This window comes from Gouania willdenowi, chromosome 1, assembly GCF_900634775.1.
Source record: "Gouania willdenowi chromosome 1, fGouWil2.1, whole genome shotgun sequence".
NCBI lineage: Eukaryota > Metazoa > Chordata > Actinopteri > Blenniiformes > Gobiesocidae > Gouania > Gouania willdenowi.
Window position 1 is genome coordinate 15,838,472 of NC_041044.1, and position 23,223 is coordinate 15,861,694.

Sequence of the window (23,223 nt, forward strand, 5' to 3'; positions counted from 1 at the left end):
AAGTGAAGCACAGTTCTAATAACACAGAAGAGATGAGACGTGCTTTGTATGCAGGATGGTGTCTGAGTGCAGGGAAATTGCGATTGACTGCAAATGTCGTACATTTGTTGTCTATTTGTTTTCATTACAGTATAATCCTAAAATAAGTTGTTTGATTAAATAAAAAGCAAATACTGGTAATAAATTGAAGTTTCTGGACCGAGGGAGGGGAGCGGGCTCATATGCATTTGCAGTAAGATGAGGGTAAATAAAATATGCAATAGGGCTTAAAATGTAAGATAACTCAGCCAGTTTGTAACAGCAAGAAATAATAAACGGCATAAAGTTGGTATATCTCCATATTAGGTTCAGGAGCGATCACGCACTTGACTCTGAGACAGGTGACCACAACAAAAAGACAGTCATCAACATCTTCCGCCAGATTGGTTCTTATTATACCTCACAACTTTTTCCTGAATGTCCTAAATCTAAGAACTTAGATGTATACATAAGAAAATATTACCACATCAGAATATAAAATTACTAACTATCTTAAACGGCTTCAAAGAAAAGCTGTCATCTTTGAAGATACTGTACCTCCAACAGAGCAAAAAAACGTAACAAGGGCAATAACTCCGGAAGAAATAAATGTGCACTCCTCATTTTCAAACTCCATCAAGGTATTGTTACCCTGAAGCCACACACCAACTTTGGTTATCATATCTTAAACGGTTTCTGAGAAAAGCTGTCCCCTTTAACTCAGACGGACAGACGAACGGAGCTCAAACCTATATCTCCTTCCACATTTTGTGGCGGGGGATAAAAATCTGTAAATGGACTGATATACAGAGGTGGGGCAGTGAAAGTATATGGAAATCTTCGTTAACCCGAACCTGAGTACAGCAGCCCGTCGATCTGGACGTTCTGATTGGCAGAGTCATTTAAAGGGCACCCTCATCAGCCAATAGAGTACAGGTCTATGTGACGGCGTTGCTTTTACATGGACTATTCTTGGAAAATTGCGCTTTACAGCCCAGAAAATTAATGAATTAATTTTTTGTCGTGTAGAATGTTAGAAAAGGCTCGATCAAGTGATATTACTCAAACAAAAAATAGTCAGCAACAGTAGGAATGAGAGAAAACTAAATGGTAAATGGACTTGATTTATATAGCGCTTTATAACCACACTGAAGCAGTCTCAAAGCGCTTTACATATCAGCTCATTCACCCAATCACTCTCACATTCACACAGCAGTGGGACAGGGTACCCATTTATTAGAATTTCAGCAGCGTAGAAGGTAATAGCATAGTTGTATCAGAGTGTTTATATCACAGATTTCAGATGCACTCTGATATAATCTAATACTGGTTTTGTTTGTTGTTTTTGCAGTTATTGAACCGATATCAATATCGGATCGGTATACCGCTATCTAGAAGAATATTCAAATATTACAAAGTTGATGTCAGTGTCTGAATAAGAGCAACAGCACGTATATCATTATATGAGACAGGCTATTGTCATGAGGGGCTTGATTCGACAGTGCAACAGAGCATCTAAACCAGGGGTGTCAAACCCATTTAAGTTCAGGGGCCAAATAAAAACCAGTTTGATCTCAAGTGGAACATAGATTTTAGGTGGGGTAAAAAAAACTATTTTAACATGATTGGGCTCAAGTTTTCAATATCAGTTCAATTCACTTCAAAAATTCTTGATTTTGTTACCAATTTTTGTGTAATTTAGAGGAATTTTGTGGGATTGTTTGTGAGAAATTGCCAGATTTGTGAAAAAATTGTGAGTTCTTTCCACAATTTGAGATTAAAAATGACTGCATTCATGTGATATAAACAAATGAAAAATGCAAGCCCCTAAAAATATTGTGGATCTGGATTATTTAGTAATTTACACAGTAATTCATGTTTTCTGTCATTTTTATTTTCTCCCGAGGGCCAAATTAGATGCTCTAACGGACCGGATTTGGCCCCCAGCCCTTGGGTTTGACCTACACAATGAACAGTGTACAGCTATAGAAGTGATTCCTTTCTCCATTACATAAACCTTAACACAAAGCAGAGTCTGGGCACACAATGCTGCTTGTGTCTGATATGAACTGACAGGCGAGTGCCTGGTTGATTAAAAATGAAATACAGAAAACAAAAAATCATCTAAAAAGTGATCCAAACAAGCCCTAAGGCACTTCTTGTTCTTGTGAGTGCAGCCTTGATCACTTCAAAATGTCATCACTTTGGTGCGAGACAACCTCCATCCTCAGAGCTGAACCATCGCACAAATGATCTTCTAAGAGAAGAGAAAACTCATCTTTTCTGCTGCCTGTTGAAATCCTTCAGCATCAAAAGGGAAATTTAAGTGACGTCTATTGATGTAGAGACCAACGTGTGTTCTTACTTGCTGCCTGCTCAACAGACTGCGACTGCTCCAAGAGATGCTCCTTGGCTTTTACAGACTGAGACAGCACAGTGGCCAGGAGCTGGAACACACAAACACACACAGCTACTCAAACACACAAGCACACATAAAAACATTTACTCAAGCATAAACATTCAAATCCCAGAGGTGCAGAATGATTCAGCTCAACACAGACATAACAGAAGGAGGCAACTATTCTATTCTATTCCTCCTGATTCACCCACCCAACACTGAAGCAGCACAAACAGAAGGAAACATATACAATTAGGACATTTTATACCAAATGTATCCAAATATATCATCCATATCTTATAGAATTCACTGTTATTCACCTCATTAATAACTTCAGTGTGTTAAAAACAACCCTATGTGACCACTTACTGTACTGTATGTCCACAGCTTTTAGGTTAAGTTGTTTAATAAGAAAGATATAATTTAAGAAATATAACATGTTATATATTATTTCTTAGGGCTTTCAGATTTGGAAATATATATATATAAAAAAACAACAATAATTTTAATTAAATTCTACACACAATGTAGCATGAAAATAAAGATAAAATAATATAGGCTTTCATCACCCAAAGATATTAAATAATTATAGGTTAATCACTGTTTTTGTAAATGATATTGTATATTAATTCATTACTAAAACTTCAAGATCTAGAAATTCCTTTACGTGTACAAACAATTATTCTGTGTGGAAAATCCTTTTTTAACTTAACATACCATAAAAACTAAAGTAGGACATATTTAAAAGCAGTTTAAATTATACTCTGGCCTTGTAAATGTAAATTGTATAAATACATATTTAAGTTGGGCAATTCAGGCTTTGTTATTTGTGGAAAATTCTTATTTTTTTTTTACTCTACACACTATGAAACAAATTTAAGTAGGAGCTATTTAAAAAAAATTTTATTATATTTTGTCCTTGTGGATGTAAAATATTATTAAATATTTTATAATATATTAAAAAACAATACAATTATTCAGGTTGGGCAAATCAAGCTTTGGGTTTGTGTTAACTACATTTTTACAATCATTTTTCTACTTTATTAAACACATTTTTATTGGTGTAAGCAGCAATGGTCCAAGCAGTGCACGTTAACAGAATCGCAGACAGAATCGACTAATGAAAACGGAATCCACTGTTGAACGCGGAAATGGACAGAATCGGCATGAAACACCATCACCGTGAGGCAAGGAACGTTTTTTTTTTAAATGGGGAAATGTTTCCAAGGACCCCCTCTCATCCTGGCTGCATTCAACACCTAAACCACCCGAAACAGTGTCTAAAGCAAAGCCAAATCATCAGTGATTGCTAAAATACAGAGCCGATCAGTCCCTGCTTAACTTTGCTGTGTCTGTGAAACTCCGTTTCTCGTCAAGTGCTGCATCGCTCCGTGAAAACATGAGTCATCTTTAATCAGCTTCACCTGCTGAGAGTGTTTGAACATCATCTAACCAGAGCTACAGAAGATCTGTTGGAAAAGTTGTTGTTGTGGACAAGACCATTGATACCAGGGATTGTAGAGTCTGAAACATCATAGATTAATAACTTCTGATACTGTAAAATATTCTGGCCCCTAGTGGTGAAATAACTGATGCGTCCTTGCATTCATTTGTTTTTGTTTAATCATTACAGTCTGGTATGATGTCATCAGGATTATTTAAATTAGGTTCACTTAAACTAAGTTGATCAAAACTTAATCAATAAACCTGATCAGATTCATTAAACAATTGATCCCTGAGGGGGAATATGGTGACATCAATGCTGCTCTCATACATCTTTATATGACATGAATAATTAAAAATGAGCAGTCAGAATAATCCATGTCACTACAATTTATACAGTATCTACCTTTTAACTGTATCTTACTTTATTTTTTACATATATTTTTGTTTATTTTCAATTTTTTATTAGTATTTTTTTTGTTTCCTCACCGGAGTTAAAAACGAATATTTAATGAAAAAAATTGATTAACATTTCTTAAAAAATGGAATTAAAAAAAAAATGTATGAATTTGAAAAAAATAAAACAGAATTTGGAAAAAATAAAATGGATTTTAAAGGGCCCTAATTATTGAATATACAACGACACAACAATTATTATTATTAAATTTACAACTTTGTATGCACTCATTTCATCATACAAACATAAGGCTAACTCTATACTTTTTTTTTTTTTTTTTTAAATATTTTGTTAATAAATATTTCATAGTTGTCTTTGTCACGTTTTATTTGTCATTAGTAAATAATTATGCACATTTACAGATATTATACATGATATGAGTGATAACACGTGTTATAAAGGCTGTTTTGCACAATAGGTGAGCCTTCAGATTTGTTTTACTTTGGTGGACTTTGGGCACAAACGGTTTGGGAACCACTGCTCTAAACTATGCACCACTAGACGTCTATCTGTGTTTACTCATACTGTCATAAATAAGGATTAATTCTACAAGAAAATACCTTTCTTTTCTCAAAGCTCTCATTTCGCAGTAACTTTGCTCTAGAGCTAAATTTACTTCGGTCATGAAAATACTTTTTTAAGAAAATAGACATGACTTTTTAGGATAGACTAATCTAGTGTTTCCCAAACTAGTGGCGTGACAATGGCTTTGCTGAACGTTAAAAAAGCGTTAAAAATACAAAAAAAATATGTTTTTGTTTGCACTCACATAACTTTATTATTATTGTTTAAATAATAAAATTGCACATTTCATGTTATTTTAACAAGTTTTGAAGAAGAATAACTAAAAACTTTACCTTTTCTAATGAAGGTTAAAAATTTTGTGAAAATGTTGTTAGGGACATTTTTTATTACTCAAGGGGACGCACCACAGAAACAGACTGAAGTAAATAAATAAAAAATATTGAGCGTAACTGTATTCTGTTAAAAACGTTTAACTCTTTGTATTATTCCCTCTTTAAAAGAATAAAACACAAACAGACACCATGGTTACTTTTTAGCAGTGGATACTAAAAAGTTGACATAATTTCATTATAACATCTTAGAAACAAGCTTAACAAAGATGCAATTTGTTAGCGTTCATCTTCCCTCTGCACAAACTAACCCAGTGTAGGAACCTAAACATTAGATGCGATGCAGCACATATCTCAGCACTGTGCCTGTTTTAATCTTTGCAAGAAGCAAAAGTGATTCTGATTTTCAGATGCTGAGATCTGATTTAAAGGAGAAAATCGCAACAAAAGCCTATTGTGAGCCTGCATGGTCACAAACAAATACACAAGCAAAATACACCCATCAATTATGTATTGTATCTCAATTATATCTACCAAATTATCTCATGCAGTCTGTCACAAATTCTTTTCTGGGAAAAACTGACAAATATCTGTACACATCAAGCACCATTTTTTTTCAACTCATATAGAGAATGAAGGTTGGTTTTCTCTATTTAAAATACAACCATTAAGCAATGAAGAGATTACAGTGAGAATACTGATGTGAAAGCACCTTGTTTAAAAATATGAGAATGAGAAAAGATGTTTCAATTAGACCTAATCATTAAGTTAAAAATAATTACAATTTAACCATTAAATACTTAAAATTTTGTATGTCAAACAAACATATTCTAAATAAGCATTATTATTTGGTCAATTTTGACTGTATTCCCTAAATTTCGCTAGGAAAGAAAAGTTTGACAATGACATTCACAGCTTAAAGCTGCAGTATTTAGAATCGTGAGATGCTCCACACTTGTGAAACGCTTGCGCGAACGCACACAACTGTGGAGCTCTTAGCAACTTTTTTCTTAAAAGAGACTAGTGACAAATGTCGGGACTTTGTCTTGTATTATAGAAGAGTTTTCTGATGTTTTAGAGTCATGAAAGCATGTATCACTCACTGTTGAGGACAATAAGACGCTCACAGTCACAGCCGCTCATCACACAAGCAGTCAAGCCCAGTTGGTCAGAGCAGACAGACACTCCATATCCACACTGCAGATGAACTGCACCTGTTCTCTCCACCTTAGATAATGTTTCTCTTAGGTTTACAAGCCAGTTATCCCCTCTGTTTTCACTATCGCTCTATGACTCAGTATGTGGGGCAGACTGTGCACAAACTGAAAGCGGATAGTGCACAGTCCACCGCACATAGCGAGTCAGAGGGACCGCCGCGGAACTCATCCCTCCTGAACACGTTTGAGCTTCTTCAACTCGGTCTTCCTTTTTCCTCTTGCTTTTGCCGTGTAACGGCTGTGCTAAAAGCCGCGATGGAGACTTTTGCTGGAACATCTGCTATTAGACTTTCTACTATTCTCAAATTTTGAACGCGCATAGACTTTTGACGAGCAGCTCGAGCGCCCACAACAGCTCATGAATTGCCCTGTTGGTAGAAAAATCTGTCCAGCATCACGCTCCTGGATTTACAAAGCACATTCACAGAGCCAGAAGAAGGAGAAGACATTCACTGTCCACTTAGAACACTTTGGATTACAATATACTTAAAGATGATTATTGATTTTTGACCAAATGACGCAAAAAATACCCTTACATACTGCAGCTTTAAGTTCATAATGGAATAATATTAAAAAGAAAAAAGGAGGTTACCATTAAAAGTTTCATTGTTTTTTTTTTTTTACAAATAATGAAAAAAAAGTCCTTGCTGAGATAACCGGGAGTTATGCTTATCTGAATGAGTTGTCGTTTTTCAGAAACTGTGTAGGGAGCATGATAATCCACACACAGACATAACATGCACGGACTATTCTCACCTTGACTCCCTCTGCTTGGGCGTGCAGACCTGGAGCATTCAGTCCGTGAGTGTTGACTCCTGGGATTGGTGCTGGGTGGGGACTGGGAGCAGGTGTGGTCAGGACGTGTGTGTTTCCAGAACTCTGTAAGCTGCTGGATGAGCGGCCACTGCCCAGGCTCCCCACGCTGCCGCTGCGCTCCCCACCTTCACACACACACAAAACGCAGCATTAAACAGCAAACAAGTGACAAAATGTGCCTCGCGTGAACTGATTTTTACCTGCCAGAGGTTTGCGCAGCACCCAGATGTCCTCACTGGTGCTGCTCTGCTGACCCAGAGTGGGAGAACCTTGAGGACTGAGCTCTGCCGTCCTCGAGCCTGTTTTCCATGTACACGTTTACATATGGAAACACACAAAATCAGTTACTCTCAACATATTTTACCTGTTAAATGAACACCAAGAACAACAGACTCACACACAAAGATGCATCCATCATTCATAAACAAAATATGTTCCTTATAAAAGTCATTTTATGGACTTGCAGTCTGCAGACCTTTCATAGTAACTTCCATGTATAACGCTTATTATTAACAAACAACCTCAAGGTGTCAATTGGCTTTCTAATTGTTGACATACAGTGGTTAAAGTTATTATTAGCCTTTGTAATAACACTATCAATGCAGTTAAAAAAGAATTTCAGATTTTTCTTACATAATTATCTTTGTTTGTTTTTTTTGTTCAAATGATATCTTTTAAAAAAGTAAAGAAAAAAATTGTAATGGCCATTCATGTTTAGAACATCCCTGTTAATGAAGCTTTTAAAAGATTATTCAAAACACTGGATGAAAAAAAAAACTACACAATAATTCCAGCAAATTCATTTTGTCTTCTTTAAATATATATACAACTTTTTTCAATGTACTTTGATCTCCTCCAAAAAGGAGACAGCCGGACAACTCACAAGCATGAGGAAAGAAAAGGCACAACAGCAAAATCTCAAGTCTGCAATGTCAGACCACTATAGAACAGAAAATAAAATCTGGACTGGGACAAATAATTGGGACAGACGGAAACAAACGCTGGATCAAAGAGTCCATCTGGACCAGAGGGGTATTCCATAAAGGAGGGTTAACAAACTTTGAGTCTATCCATAAACTCTGGGTCAACAGACCCCGCAATGGGAAACTCTGGGTATCGGATTCCATTACAGCTGGTATGAAGTGAGTCAATCAACCCTGAGTATGTAAACCTTGGGTTACTTACGTGCACGATTGTGATGAAAAGCATCATCAATGGAGCAAAGATTAAACGAGCTGCCATGGCAAAAACCTGAAAAAGGGTGATTTATTCACCCTGATGGGTGAAATAAGCCGGTGTTTGTAGAATATGAGCCTGTTCTAAAGGTGCGTTCACACTGAACGCCACTTCAGCGACTATATAGTCTTTTAAATCACCCGTAATTAGTCACGCTTTTTGGTCGCTTCATCACTTCATCGCTTGACGACCACGGAGGTGTGGGGGCAGGGCAGCCACAGAGGGTTCTGCACTGAGAGGGCTCATCACTGTAGGTTTACAGCTTTTATCATAGACCACTTGTACTTACAGTTTAAATGCTCAACTTATGGAGTTTCTAAAGGATGAGTTCACTCAAAATATAATTAGAATGGAAGAGGTGTATTCAAGGAGTTTTCCACTGTCTTTGGCACCAGTAAGTTGGGGAAGTGTACAGCCCTCCCACTACAGTGGCTATGAAGACCGGAGACGGCCGCTTGACGTCGTATTTATATTGATTTTTAATGTAATGTAGTCGCCAGAGTCATCTCAACGTCCAAAAAAAGTCATAAAAAAGATAACTGAGCCTGGATTCAAACCCCCGACCTAATGGTTCATTGATGCCCTTACATCGAGCTGTATTACAGTATCAAACAACGTATATGTGTAATTAATCTGTCATCTCCCCCTTTACATTATCCACAGGTATGTATCCAGGGAACTTTACTACAGATATCAGTAGATGTTTTATGCAGATCAACTTCACAGTGTCTTTCACTAAATGCTCTGCAGCCACAATGATACAAAGAAAACTACAGTTTGCAAAATTTTTTTAAAAATAACGTAAAGCACCACATCATTTGTAATGATGTGAGCACATCTTTCTTGTGTGATGTTACTAATGTGTTTCAGAGAAGAGTGTTAAGTAAAAAAAAGTGTTCCTTGAGAAACGGTGTTCAGGTGGGCGGAACCAGGTAGAAACCCAGGGTTCCTTTGATAAAACCTGCCAGCAACCATGGGATACTTAGAGTTTTCCTCATTTGAGCCCGTACATACTCAGAGTTTGCACATAACCTGCTTTATGGAATACCCCTCGAGAAGCAGAGCTTTAACATCAACATTCTTACTCTCCCATTAGGCGGCTGGGGGTGTGGCCAGCCTGAGAAAACTCTCAAATTGGCCACACCCAGAAATAACTCATAAGAACATACCAAAGCGATCACCAGACGCCTCTGAGGAAGACTGACAGTTGACAGTCGAAACATGTCGGGAGATCAAAATAAATTTCCCGTAAAAAGTTGGAACCTTAACATATTATTTCTAAAACTACGATACTCAAATTAAAGTTCTGTTTGCCTGTTTTTAATCCAGTGTTTTGAATGGACTTTTTCTAATAAAGAATGAGAAAAGGAGGTTGTTCTGGGATTTAAAGTGTTTCTACAGTATGTACCTGTCTGACTTCGCTGCTCCTGAGAAGTGGAGAGAGGAGGAGGAGGAGGAGGAGTAGACAGAGAAGGAGGAGAGATGGAGAGAGGAACGTACCCAAATGAGGAGAACCGAGGGGGGGACTGATTGTTAGCGTGGAGGGGAGGAGGAGGGGAGGGCAGATGCAGGGGGAGGACTTTAGTGGGGGGGTATGGGTGTCCATTGACTGAGGCAATGGGGCAGGGGTTGGGTCTGCGGAGCAGGAGGGTGTGACACTGGTGGGAGAGTGAGTGACCTGGACACGGGCCAGGGGGAGGGAAGTGCAAAACAACAACAACAACAACAACAACAACAACAACAAAACTGATCAGTCAACAGGAAAGATAGCAATATAATAATACAAGTCTACAAAAGCATGAATTAATAATAACTATAATAAAGGAACATGAATAAATCAGAAAATACAAGAACAAATAACACATCAATATATTCACATGGAATATATCACAAGTGTAAGCAAACAATCAATATGAACAGAAACATCACAGCGCAGCAGAGCAGGGGGTGTGACAGGTTTATCAATGAAGGGAAGTGACAGACGGAGCAGAAATATACAGGAGAGGAGCATGAGAGGTGTGACCAATGGATGAGACTGACAGGTGGGAGAGAACGGCCGGTGATTTGACGCTGGAGCTATCTACCACTAATGATCAGCTCTAACTACAGAACAGCTGCTAAACTCACACACAGAAGCTCACACAGCCGTCACCACACATACACACACAGGCTGTCATGTGGGTGGTCACCTGCCCTCTTGATGACTTCAACCATGTTGGAAGGGAAGTAGCCCACACGGTCATTCCCTGTGCGGTTGTCATGAATACAGCCTTTCCATCGGCCGTCAGAGTGCTGCTCTAAGACCTGCACACGCACACGCACACACACAATGACAAATAGCAAAGTCTTTAAGACGTGTGAAAGGGATGTTCAAACTCATCAATAATAAACAATTGCTCAGGGGTGTCAAACTCATTTTAGTTCAGAAGCCAAATAAGGAGCAGTTCATCTTAAGTGGGCAGCAGATGTTATGTGAGAAAATTAGTAACTTAATCATTATTGTGCTCTAGTTTTGACTTTCACACATAAATGAATTATAAAATATGTACGGCAGAAAAACCTATTTCTAACTCTGTTATAATGAGGGAAAACTGATGCAATAATTTCATCATAAAACTGTGTTTGATGAGCCTTTCAAAGCACAGAGAGGGGGGCAATGAAGGTAACGGACAGATCTCATCGAACAAATCCAAAAACGGATAAAAACTACGGATCTCGCCTACATGAGTGGGCGGCCCATCAGGTTCAGGCTTCTAACTCTGTATCTCTAACAGAAAACAACAATACCGTTATAATGTCTCCAGCTTTGATGTTGAGGCTGGTGAGGTCGTAGTTGTTGCAGTAGTCCTTTAGCGCTCGCACCTGCATCGCAGCCGACGCATCTGAGAGATAAAAGCAGACATGGTGCAGGTGAACGAGTGAGCAACACGGTCAGCGATGAACACTGTGAAGGATCATCCATCCAATCTGAAAGTCTCAACCTAATGCAATATCTGATTTGATTTCTTTATTTTGATGATATAAATGACAACTTAAAAACGGGAAAAAATGAAAATAACAAACATCAATAAATAAAAACAAAACAGTATTTTGCATCACCAAATTCTTAAGCGTCTTAGTTTACGCGAGTAGGAAGAATGTCGTGGGGTCCTCCCAAAAACACTCCAAAGAGTGGGCAAAACACAGGCGTAGTCAGAAGATTTTAGTGATGTTGAATTTATTTACAGCCGGCCTCCAAAGGTGTAGCACAGGAAAAAACATTGATGAGAAAATACTATTTACAATAGATACAATGAAACAAAAACAAACAAAAAAAACAAGTTGAATAGAGTCCTTCTGTGACTCATCAGACCAACTATGTCATCACCTGGTGTTACCTGCTCTGTAACCCAGAACCAACTCTCCCCACTAGGCCATAGCAGCCTGTATTTAAAGTAAAAGCCCCTCCTACTGGGCGTCATCAATCTCATGATCTATTTTTCCCAAAGAATAGTTTCTTCTAAATAAACCATTCCACACATTGTCATCCCCATCATTAATTTATAGGTTTTTTAATTACCTATTTTAAATTCAATCAAAACCCCAAATAACACTTATTTTCCCCCAGGAATAATTAATATCTAAACTACCCACATCATGTGACCATTTAGTGGTATCAATAAACTATAAAAAAGGCGGAAGTAATGTGCCCCGTTTCCTCATCCCTACATGGGACGACTGCAGGTAAGAGCGCTTTGAATGTATGCATTTTAACAACTAGAGCTTCCAAGTGTGCACTCTTGGTTGCGCTATGACTGGGGAAGGAAGGAGAGGTTATGTTATTTACCTGTCTGCACCCAGAACCGCTGTCAGAAGGGAAAAGTTTGGAGGATGACGTGTCTGCTTTAGAGCTGTCTCTGTTCCGCGCTGCGGGTGTGTGTGTGTGTGTGTGTGTGTGTGTGTGTGTGTGTGTGTGTGTGTGTGTGTGTGTGCTGTTGCCCGCGGTCAGTGACGGACCTGCTCCGTCACAAAGAAGTATAAACTTATCTTTAACTTTTCCTATACTTCCTAACTGAAACTCTAACATATGTCTCAACATATAAAAGAACCTACAACAAACTAAATATGCAACTAGAATACGTGTACTGGTATTCTTTAGTTGTTCTGTTTTAAAACCAACTCCAAATAACAAATAAATGGTGTGGTTATTTTGTTTAACTGACCTAACACCTAAACATAAACACAGAAAAATAAAAAACCAAACAAGCAGTGTTTTTCTGTTTAAAAATTAAATCTTCTTCTGTTTGTGAGATATTTGGATATTTAAGGCGAAACTAAGACGAGAGCTTCATATTCTAATCTCACCACACAGAGAGGACCCACAGACGCTGGTGGACTTTTACTCTCGGATAAAAAAGGAGCAACACATATGTCACATTACTGATGAACTGGTGAATTGAAATGTCATTAATACAGTGAATAAAATGGATGTCACAAAAAGCACACACATGATATGTGATTAAAGGAACCAGAGGTGGTGTAATCTACTGGTGCTCCTCATTTCTTGTGATCACCTTCCGTGTTGACGGCTGCCATTAGTGGATAGCGGTATTATAATGTGCAAAAAACATATCTATTTAATTGTTTTTCCTAAAGTGTCAAATCATAGAAGCTCTAACATCTATTGTTCCTCACACTAGCCTCACAGACGATAGTCAGTCACCAGTTTATTCGGATACTCTTTGGACCGTAACACCACAAAACGAAACTTAAAACGTGAGCAGCTTTTTACGACCACAGACTGCATGACAACTGGAGCAGGACCAAAAAACTGCTGAAATAAATCCCAAACAGTCCTATTGTGTGCGGAAACCTGGTCCAGAACCTGGGTAGGGAAACCAGGTACAGTGGACTTCAGTTCTGGTTCTGTTCGCTCTGACAGAATGTGACATGCTTAGGGTCTGCCTCTAATTTGCCCATAAATATCCAAATATCTCACAAACAGAACAAAATTTCAACATTAATATTTCAATTTTAAAACAGAAAAACGCTGCTTGTCTAGTTTTTGATGTTTCTGTATTTCTGTTTTAGTTTTAAGTCAGTAAAACAAAATAACCACACCGTTTATTTGTTATTTTGGTTTTTAAAACGGAACAACCAAAGAACGAACAGTACACAGATTAACTCGGCTTGGGATGATAATAAATTAGCCATTTAATGAGGAGGTAACGTTATGCACGGCAAGGAATGCACAGGGAAGCTACATGTAATTACATTTAATTTATTTTCTTTGTTTTATTGATTTAGAATATTTAAAAGTTGTTGACATTCCACTTACAATAGTAAAAATACTCATGAGAAATAAACGTTTAGTGCATATGAAAGGGTGTACTTACATTATGATGATATATTATCATTCCTTTAGTGGTTCATTTGGTCTCAAAGAATCATTCATCGGCAATCATTTGTGGGACAATATATTGACTAGAAAAATGTGTCCTCGTCACAAATCTTTTGTACAACCACACTACAGTGAACTCAAAAGATAAATATACTGCTTAAGCTGGTTTAGTTGCAGCATTTTTCCGTGTCCCCCTCACCTCTCAGAAGTTGTTTGATCTCACGACTGGCCTGTGTGGTTGTGAACTGGTTGACGATGTCCAGGGCGGTTTGACTCAGGGTGTTTCTCACTCCTGCACTGATTCCACTCTGAATGGAAGAACAAGAAAAATGGTTCAAGCAACAAAGTCAAACTGTCTCTCTCAGAGTTCATAATTAGGCTGCGTGCACCTGTGTGCTGTCTCAGCATTAACATCCAACGTGAAATTGTAAAAGGGTAGAGGAGAACGATCAAAGCAGAGCCTGAATAAAAGCATGCTTGAGCATCAGCATTTCTATTTATCTGAAGGTGAAAAAGGAGGTAGGTGATAAAACGCTCTGAGCACTGGCACATGGACAGGTTAGCCTGTGTGAGACGCTTTTAAGTAACGAGTAAACGTATTCCGTTGGGTTTTTTCCCTCAAGCTGCTTCATCGGATGAGCCACGAATGCTGATGTGTTAACTTGTTCAGCTAAAGCAAGGGAGGACGAGGGTAACCACAGCTGCTTATGTAAACATCCTCAGCAGACACACACACACACACACACACACACACACACTGGTACTTACATCCAAGAGCAGGCGAACTACCTCCGTCTTCCCGCAGAGGGCAGCCTGATGGAGGGCCGTGCCCGACTCAGACTGTCGATTGATGTCTATCCCAGCCTGGATCAGCAAGCTGGAGCACAAAATCAATATGATGTTACTTATTGAAATTTCACACATCCATCTTTTCCCCTCTTTGGTAATACAGAACAGTTGAGGTCAGAATCCTTCTCTCTACACAGTAAAATATCATCATAATAAAAATATTTTAAAATTTATGGACTTTGTAGTTTTATTTAAAAAAAAAAAACAAAAAAAACTCAACAAGCACATTTTAGGTTGATTAAGCACCTTTTAATAACTACTGAAAACTATGCGTCAACCATACCAATGATAACAGCATATAAAGCACCCATTGGTCATTTAAAAATATTCTAAGCTGACCTGACGTATATGGTGATATATTGTGTCAATGGTCCAATATATTTTCATGGGACATTAATGCCTTTCAGTCACAAGGAAAGCCTTACTAAGAATACATGTTGAATTCAGTCAAAAGTCACTAAAGTCATATTTTTCTTACAATATATTTCCTGCATGAACATATTTTATAATTTATCTATCACATTTTTCCAAACACATAAATATCTTGAACATCTTTGTGTCAGTGAAGGTCGCTGAATCATCGGCGTCATGTTTAGTTTATTCTAATTTTATCTTCAGGTCCTGCAGCAGTAGCTAAGCTGCTAAAACGTAGATATGTTTATTGTTTTTACAGAATTGTGAAATGCAGGGGAATTCAGTGGAAAACCAGAATTATATGAAGAATTGGATCTTTGTGTTCTTTGTGTATGTGTCCACTGTCCATGTTGTGTGATTTCAAGTCTGATTTGGACAGTTTATTAATTGTTTTTTTCATGCTTTGACTTGAAAAATAAAAATAGTCCATCTGACTCTTCAGGCATTACTTGAAGTATCTAACGCTGGCCATCTCCTATGTGCTGTACAAATCCTTTTAGTGAACCAACAAACTAAAGGTTAAAGTCCAGGATTTTCAAAAGAACTTCTAATGGGGACGTGGACTTAAAAAAGCCCTGTTATGTCTTACAATAGCACCACGCTAATGCTAATACAGCAAAGTGTGTGTACGTCAGTGTGCTTTTTTAAAAGTGGGCCATCATTAATAGTGTGCACTCCCTGTGTTGAACCGGTTTCCCCATCTGTTCTGTCTTTGATGGACCACTGACTGCTACTGCTTCATATATTTTGCCGTTAGCGGTGACAGAATGAAGCTCTCAGCAGACAATGAATAATAAAAACCAATAAAACCTCAACAAGAAGGTGGAGTACTCCATAAACCAGTATGAGGATGGACACTGGGAAGGTTTATGGTTGGTAAAAAATCAACAAAACGCCAAAAGGCAGCATCTGAGAACATCATGAGCAGAATGAACCCCCAGTAAGTCTCGAAAAATTATCATTTGTGAAACCGGGAAAATTGCCTTTTAATGTGTTTGTAAATGGATTCATGGCAGTTGTAAAACTACAGGAGGGCTTATAAAAACGACTCCTCAAATGAAGTAATCACAGTTATAAATACACTCAACACTTCAATAAACTATAATTTTGTTGATTTACAAGATAAAGCTTCAAGTTTAATGAGATTTTGTGAGCTAGAGGTCACACAGTGGATAACACTGATTTGCAGAAAGACGTATAAAAACAAGTACTGAGTACAGCAAATGATAGGCAGAAGATGCTCAGACCGTATGACGTCTATGTGTCCATTCTTGGCAGCGAGATGAAGGGGTGACACTCCATTGGGGTCAGATGGTTTTGGTTCCAGCATGGCGGCACACATGTTGCTACTGAGCAAGAGCTGCACCACCTAAACACACAGATCGACACTCAAAATAAAACAAGCATTCCAGGTATTGGACACTTAGGGGAGGCTGGTGTTAGATTAAAAGCATTGTGTGTAGTACGTCAGCATAACAAAGCACTGGAAGTAGTTTTCCAGTTGGTGAGTTACAGAGGGAAAAACCAGCTCATTTCAGTTACAAAATTTAACCAAAGGAACACATGAATGAACAGAGAACAGATCAATGAAGAGATGAAACTAACATATTTTGTAAAGTCTACTTTATCAAACGGATGGCCAAGTTTTCTCCCTTTGTGTACGATGTTCAATTAAATTTTATTTAAAAAGTGGCAGTGGCTGGTTCCCTGTAGACAGTCATCTATAGGTTTGCACTGCAAGCCTTAAAGGGCCCATGTTATGCTAAATCAACTTTTCTGTGCTTTAAACATGATAAAGTGATATTAGGGCTTCATACACATGCACAAAGTGTTTTTTTCATTGATTCCCTCAATCGTTAGAGGGTGATTTGCTCCTTTCTTACTGCAGGGTGAACTCAAACACCTCGCTCCAATTTGATGACGCGTTCCCACTTTGATGACGAATTTGAGCTGGAGAAGCAGCGCCTCCAGGAAGCTCTCTGCCGTGATTGACATGTAAACAGACACGCCCACGAAGGTGAGCATTTCAGTGTCCTTCACACAGTGCTATGTATGTATTTTCTACAGTCTATGTATGTACCGGTGAACACCCCGCCCCCACACTCTGTCTGGTGTTTATAAAGTAGCATGAGCTCGGCTACGGAGTGGGTGGGAGGTGGGCGGGGAGGAGGAAGTCAGTGTCCTGTCTATAGGCCCGCCCCCTCATGGATATTCATAAGTAGGCCGCAAATCAGCCTGTTTGTGTGGAGTTGCTCAGAAAGTGACTTTTCATAGGGCTAAAACTCTGGAAAACAGGCGAGTTTGGGAAAATAAACCTCAAATATTATGTTTTTGGGGTTCTTAGAAAAAATGGAGATGGGTGAAAAAACCATGACATGGAACCTTGAAGGCTCGATTCCGATTTTTTTTTGCTAAAATCTGATTTTTTGTTTGTCCATTCACATTACCATTTAAAATGTGACCTGTATCAGATTCAAGTGTGAACGGTTTGCGGCTCCAAACTGACCCGCATGCGCATTTTCGCGTTTGACACAAAGTGTTTGTGCAGTGGAGCCAGAGAATGAATGAGCAGGTGCAGAGGAGGACGAGGAGAAAGAAAAAGAGAACCTAATATTTTGTTTTGGATTGTTGTGGTGCTGATGTGCTTTTAAACACAGACCAGTTATGATATGAACCTTCAAGCTTTGACCCGAACCCGACAGAGCAAAACCGAACCCGACAGACATTAGGTATTCATATCCAAGCCCGACCCAAAACAGACAGTCAAAACCTATTCTTTTCCTCATACAAATGACATATGTATGTTAGTTTTAGTGGTAATCCTGCTTTTATTAACAAACTGTTAATGTCAACATTAGATCAGTGCACAGGAATCTAAACGCATGTCAAACACACACAGGTGCGCAGTGCGTGTAAGAGACAGTGGATCTATTTACATAATCTATGTATCAAAGATAAGGATAATCCATGTTCTTGTGCAGAAAAAGGAATGTATCAACAGTGGATGCCTCAAGCCTGTCCTCGTCTAGTCATTTTTAATTTTTTTTTATTTTTCAAATCAGATCTGTGTCTGATTCAGGACCACATGTGAAAGTGGTGAAAATGTAATTTGATTGTCAGATTTGATTGTTCACACTGCTTCTAAAAAATCGGATCTGGTCACTTGCCCCCTTAAAAAATCTGATTTTGGGACACTTTTGCCTACAGTGTCCTACATTCAAAGACAGTAATAATGAGAAGCCTAAGAATATAGCAGAAATAAAAAGAGCATTAACTTATTAAACTGCATTGAATATGTGACCAGGAACAAAATGTAACGTGGAACTAAAGTAGAAAAAAATTATTTACATCAGCATGTACTTCACATTAGAGGTGGGAACCTCTGGGTACCTCACGATACGATACGCGATACAAAGCTCACGATAACAATTATCTCACGATATGACGATACTGCGATTATCAATATACTGGTAAGAACTCAACCTATGATAATCTATGACATAAAAAGATAAAAAAAAGATTAAGTGAAAAAATACTATTTTTATTTTATATCTCTGAAAGACAATAAATTGAAAAAGTGTCCTATGAACAGTGACACTATTTTAGTGCAACATTTCTGTAAATAAGTATCAACAAACCAATGTAAATGAATAAGTGTCTCCAATAGTGATTTCTGTAAACAAAAAATATTGTCTTTCTTACCAGTGACACCAGTATAGTGCAATATTACAGTAAACAATATATTGGTTCCTTCAACAAACATTGACAACATTTCTGTGAAGACCTACCTGCACATTTTAGTAAAAAGCAGAAAAAAGCTTTGAAAAAAAAAAAAAAAAATCGAAAAAAATCGATACTTAGCGGGAGCATATCGATAATCGATTGTGTGGAAAAATATCGCGATATATCGCCGTATCGAGATATTGTCACACTCCTACTTCACATGGAGTGGAACAATAAACCGACCATTTTTGTAGTCTTAAGCTTTTTGGCACAGATCGCAAACAATGTTACATTATTTTCTGTATTTTTTACTACTAAGCGTTTATGTTTGCTTTGTATGCAGGTGAAAGTTTAATCATTTTTTTCATTTATTATAAAACATGATGGGACCTTTTCCCTGTTAGTTCAATACATTTGAAAATGTGTTAATTGTTAAGGTGGGGCTTCACCTTTGTTCAAAGTGGGGATTCGAAAATACCCAAAAAAGTTAGAGAACCACTAATTTATGTGCTTAGAAGTTGTCGGTTTAGTTAACAGCAGGGGTCGCAAATAACCACCAATTTTCCGTCTTTAAAACGTTGATATTAGCCAGAATGTAATTCACACCCCTGGCCACTTAGTAGCGAGTGAGCACATTATTGAGCTATCCTGAGGGAACTCCTTCTGCTGAATCGAGTGCTTGCGGGTTCAGTCACGCAATTCAAGTCCATGCAAACCAAAAGGAAGGTGTAAAACTGTGTGTTCAGGGCACAGCAGGTGAACTATTCAAATGTAAGTGCAATCGTTTAATTTCAAGGTTCAAATGTAGCTACTGGGGCCACAGTCAGTGGTATTTGTCACTGCAGAGAAAACGTTTCATGTATTCATCTGTTTGATGTGTGATGGCTGTGGATTCAGCTCTGCTCAGCTTGTTCAGACTGAATATTATTTTAAAATTAATATAAATTAAATTCCATTGAATATGTCATTATGACTATTTTGAAAAATTAGTAAAAATAGATTAGAATCAGATTTTTACGACCCAGTCAGGCAATAAGACTGGATTACAGGCAAATATACTTACTCCAACTCGTCCAAATTCACAAGCAAGGTCGAGTGGAGTTTTCCCTGCTGCATCTGAGATGCACGGGTTGGACTGGTGCTGCAGCAGCATCTCAGACTGGAACACACAAACAGGAGTATGTTACTGATCCCAGTTCTTCACTGCCGCATAAAATTAAAACTCAAGGAGCCTCTATAAAAAATGACCAGTGCACACACACACACACACACACACACACACACACATGCGCACACACACACCACACACACAGTTACCCCATCATAATGTCCATGCTGAGATGACAGGTGGAGCGGGATCTGTCCTTCATCTGACTGCCCGTTGACTGATGAACCCGCCTTCAGCAGCATTTTCATTGGCTCAGTCTTTCCCTGCCATGCAGCATAATGCAGAGGACGCATTCCTGCACAGATGGTACACAAACACACAAGCACATGCATTCAAACAATAAAGAGCTTTAACACAAAAAGACACAGCAGAGAAAAAGATCACCAATTATCTACAGATTTGATTGATTGATAAACTCATTCATTGATTAATTAATTGATTCCAACTATCTCTGTGAACTCATCAGTTCACATATGTCCACTTTGCAAATCATCAATGTAACACTGTAAACAACATTTGCAACCTTGAACCCCAAACACTGGAAATGTATTGCTCCTCTCTTAACTTTATATAAATCAATACATACTGTATCTGAATGCTTACATGTGTTTTAGTGAAAGTCCCAAATGTGAAGAAAGTAGAACTGTCAGCATTATCTTAGCTTTAGAGACTATACTTCTGCAAATGTTGGAATGTCTTGACCTTTTTAACTCTGCTGATGCTGCCGTCTCACTCTCGGGACATTTTAGACAAACAGCTTCCAGGCAAAGGTCAAAGAAAATAAATCAAACCCTTAACGTGACCTATGAGAGCAGTGAGACAGGGAGACGTGATTGGTTAAAAAAAAACGTTTGTTTTTTTTCCATTGGTCAAAGTTATTCCAGGTTTACAGCTGCTGCAGTTGATGGATTTTCTTCATTCCTTTTTCATAGCACATAAGATCTTAATTTCTGTCAGGACATAAATACAATTTCAACCAAACATTTAAAAAGTGTATCTGGAGGAAATCGCCTACCCTTGCTTTAACGAAAAAACACTGTGAAATACGAGTGTTTTGTTAAAACTGGTGACCTTGTATCCCCCAACTGTCATCGTTGCAAAGTACGTATAGAGTCAATCGTGCATGTTTTCTGGGACTGTGGACAATTAAAATCTTTCTGGAAAGCTGTGCATAAACCTTGCCTGCAAGATGGATTCTCCTGGTGTTCACAAACACCAGAATCCATCTTGTGCTGCTCCAGCCCTTACCCTTTGTAAGCAAACCGAACTGGTTCGAACCAATCATGAGGCAGTGTTGTGGTGATGTGATATCCGAGTGTGACCAAGGCAGAGGCATCGAAACTAAACTGGCGAATCCACATTTGCGGGAAGAGGAACTAGCTGGGCTACCGCTAGTAGCATAGCTTCGAATCAAAACGGAAAGATGTCAAAGCAGGATGATGAATGTGTGGAAGCTGCTATAAACTCTTAGAAGAATGCAGCATTTACTTTTTGAAAGAGCAACAGCGAGAGGCACTTTGTGCATTTTTGGATGGTAATGACGTATGTTTTCACTAACGGAGCCTTGTCGTTGTTGTAGCCATAGAAACATCTCTGACGTGTGATTGGCGAAAACAAATCCTGGTGGAAAGGCGCTTTGTCCAATCACCTTCAAGCGTTCTGTTCATGTCCCTCTCTGGTTCTGAAAAGATTAGCCAGACATGGACCCAGATCGATGTGGAGAACTCGAGTTAGAAGGAGGGCTACACATCAATCTGGCTCTTGCCAGGTAAGCTGTGCATGGCCTGACTCTTAAGGTTGTAAAAACCTCGATGGACAAAACATCAGTACTCTACCTCTTTGTTAAACAAGAAGATGATCAGCATAATATCATTTATAGCAAAGAAATGCATCCTACTCAACCGCAATCAGCGGAGACCTCCATCCTTTAATCTATTTAAAAACATTCTCAATAAAACTTTTACACTGGAACAACGCATATACATCCTGAAAAATAAGAGGGTTGCTTTCCAGAGGATATGGGAACCATTTATCATTCATGGACCTCTGACATGACTTTGGCATGGACTTACTGTATGCGCATAAAAACTACACAAATGACAAACTGAACTGTGACCATGGACTGATTTGTTTTTTTTAAATTTAATTTAATTTGAACCTTGTTTGAATTTTATCTATACTTGTAATTGTTAGTGTTTGGTGGTTTGATTGTTGAAATATGAAATACGAGGAGGAGGGTGGGGCCTGCTGGGTAACCAGTGTGTGCTGCCCCATTGATGATGAGGCTACAAATGACTACAACCGTTTGGAGGAGCATAGCGGTTCACAGAGGGTCAGAAAAGTTGTCTCCTCTTTCGGTGCTGAGATTTTGCAGTAAATCTACATCATTAATGTTGAATGATAACAACAAAGCCTGATGGTCAAAGGAGTGTAGTGATTGGTTGCTGAGCCCTGGGGGAGGGGCAAGGTGGCAACCCTTAATCTAAGTAGATTCTTCCTTGCATTGAAAATAAACCCCACTGGATATGGCCACACATTGAATAATTGAAAGTCACTCTCTCCAGTGAGTGCTGGAGCCCCGACTCACCCACCCAAGGCAGGGACAGATTAACACAAGGCTAACACACAGACAATAAACATCACCATGCACGCATTTTTTACAAGTCGAGTCCATTAGGAGCAGTGTTTGTCAAAGTGTGGTTCGCTGACCATTGGTGGTCAGTTGTGGCACAGTAACTTAACATGATTTCAAGGTTGAGGTGTTTCCCAAATTGTGTGTTAGATGTGTTGTTTCTAAGATAAAATCAAACAGTATAAATATTGTCCAAATGAGTTCCTGGTCTTTAAAGGTTCACAAAAATCTCCTTAACATCTAGTTTACTAAATGACCAAAAGTAACTTCTGTTAACAAAAACTGTAAGAATGTGTTTTTATTGACACTTTTCAAAAGATCGTGTCAGAAATAAGAAGTTAGAAACTTGACTTTGCAACATTCAATGACATTGCCAAAGTTAAGGTAAGTAAAGTTTGAAATGGTATACTAATGTATTACTCGTACTAAGTCTAACTTCAACATGAGTATGTAGTGCGTTCACATTAGATAGTATGGAAAAATTGAGTATGCAAGAAATACTCGGATGTACTGTATACTATATCAGGACATTTTTTAAGTATGCAAGGTGGATATACTATCATACTGGGACCAGCTTCAAGCTAAAAATCAAACATTTTTGTTTCAAAACTAAAGCAT

The 23,223-nt window shown here is 38.3% G+C and overlaps 1 protein-coding gene across 2 annotated transcripts in view; it reads right to left on the reverse strand.

Moving 5' to 3' along the window:
- LOC114470647 (caskin-1) overlaps positions 1-23,223 on the reverse strand; it is a 70,392-nt gene that overhangs the window by 15,399 nt on the left and 31,770 nt on the right. For both annotated transcript variants that reach the window (XM_028458964.1, XM_028458973.1), the window contains exons 4-13: positions 20,123-20,268; positions 19,869-19,964; positions 16,330-16,451; positions 14,588-14,696; positions 14,019-14,127; positions 11,227-11,321; positions 10,629-10,743; positions 7,404-7,502; positions 7,144-7,328; positions 2,384-2,465 (exon numbers count right to left, since the gene is read on the reverse strand). In XM_028458964.1, the coding sequence (XP_028314765.1) occupies positions 2,384-2,465; positions 7,144-7,328; positions 7,404-7,502; positions 10,629-10,743; positions 11,227-11,321; positions 14,019-14,127; positions 14,588-14,696; positions 16,330-16,451; positions 19,869-19,964; positions 20,123-20,268 (1,158 nt within the window). The remainder of the gene's footprint in view (positions 1-2,383; positions 2,466-7,143; positions 7,329-7,403; positions 7,503-10,628; positions 10,744-11,226; positions 11,322-14,018; positions 14,128-14,587; positions 14,697-16,329; positions 16,452-19,868; positions 19,965-20,122; positions 20,269-23,223) is intronic.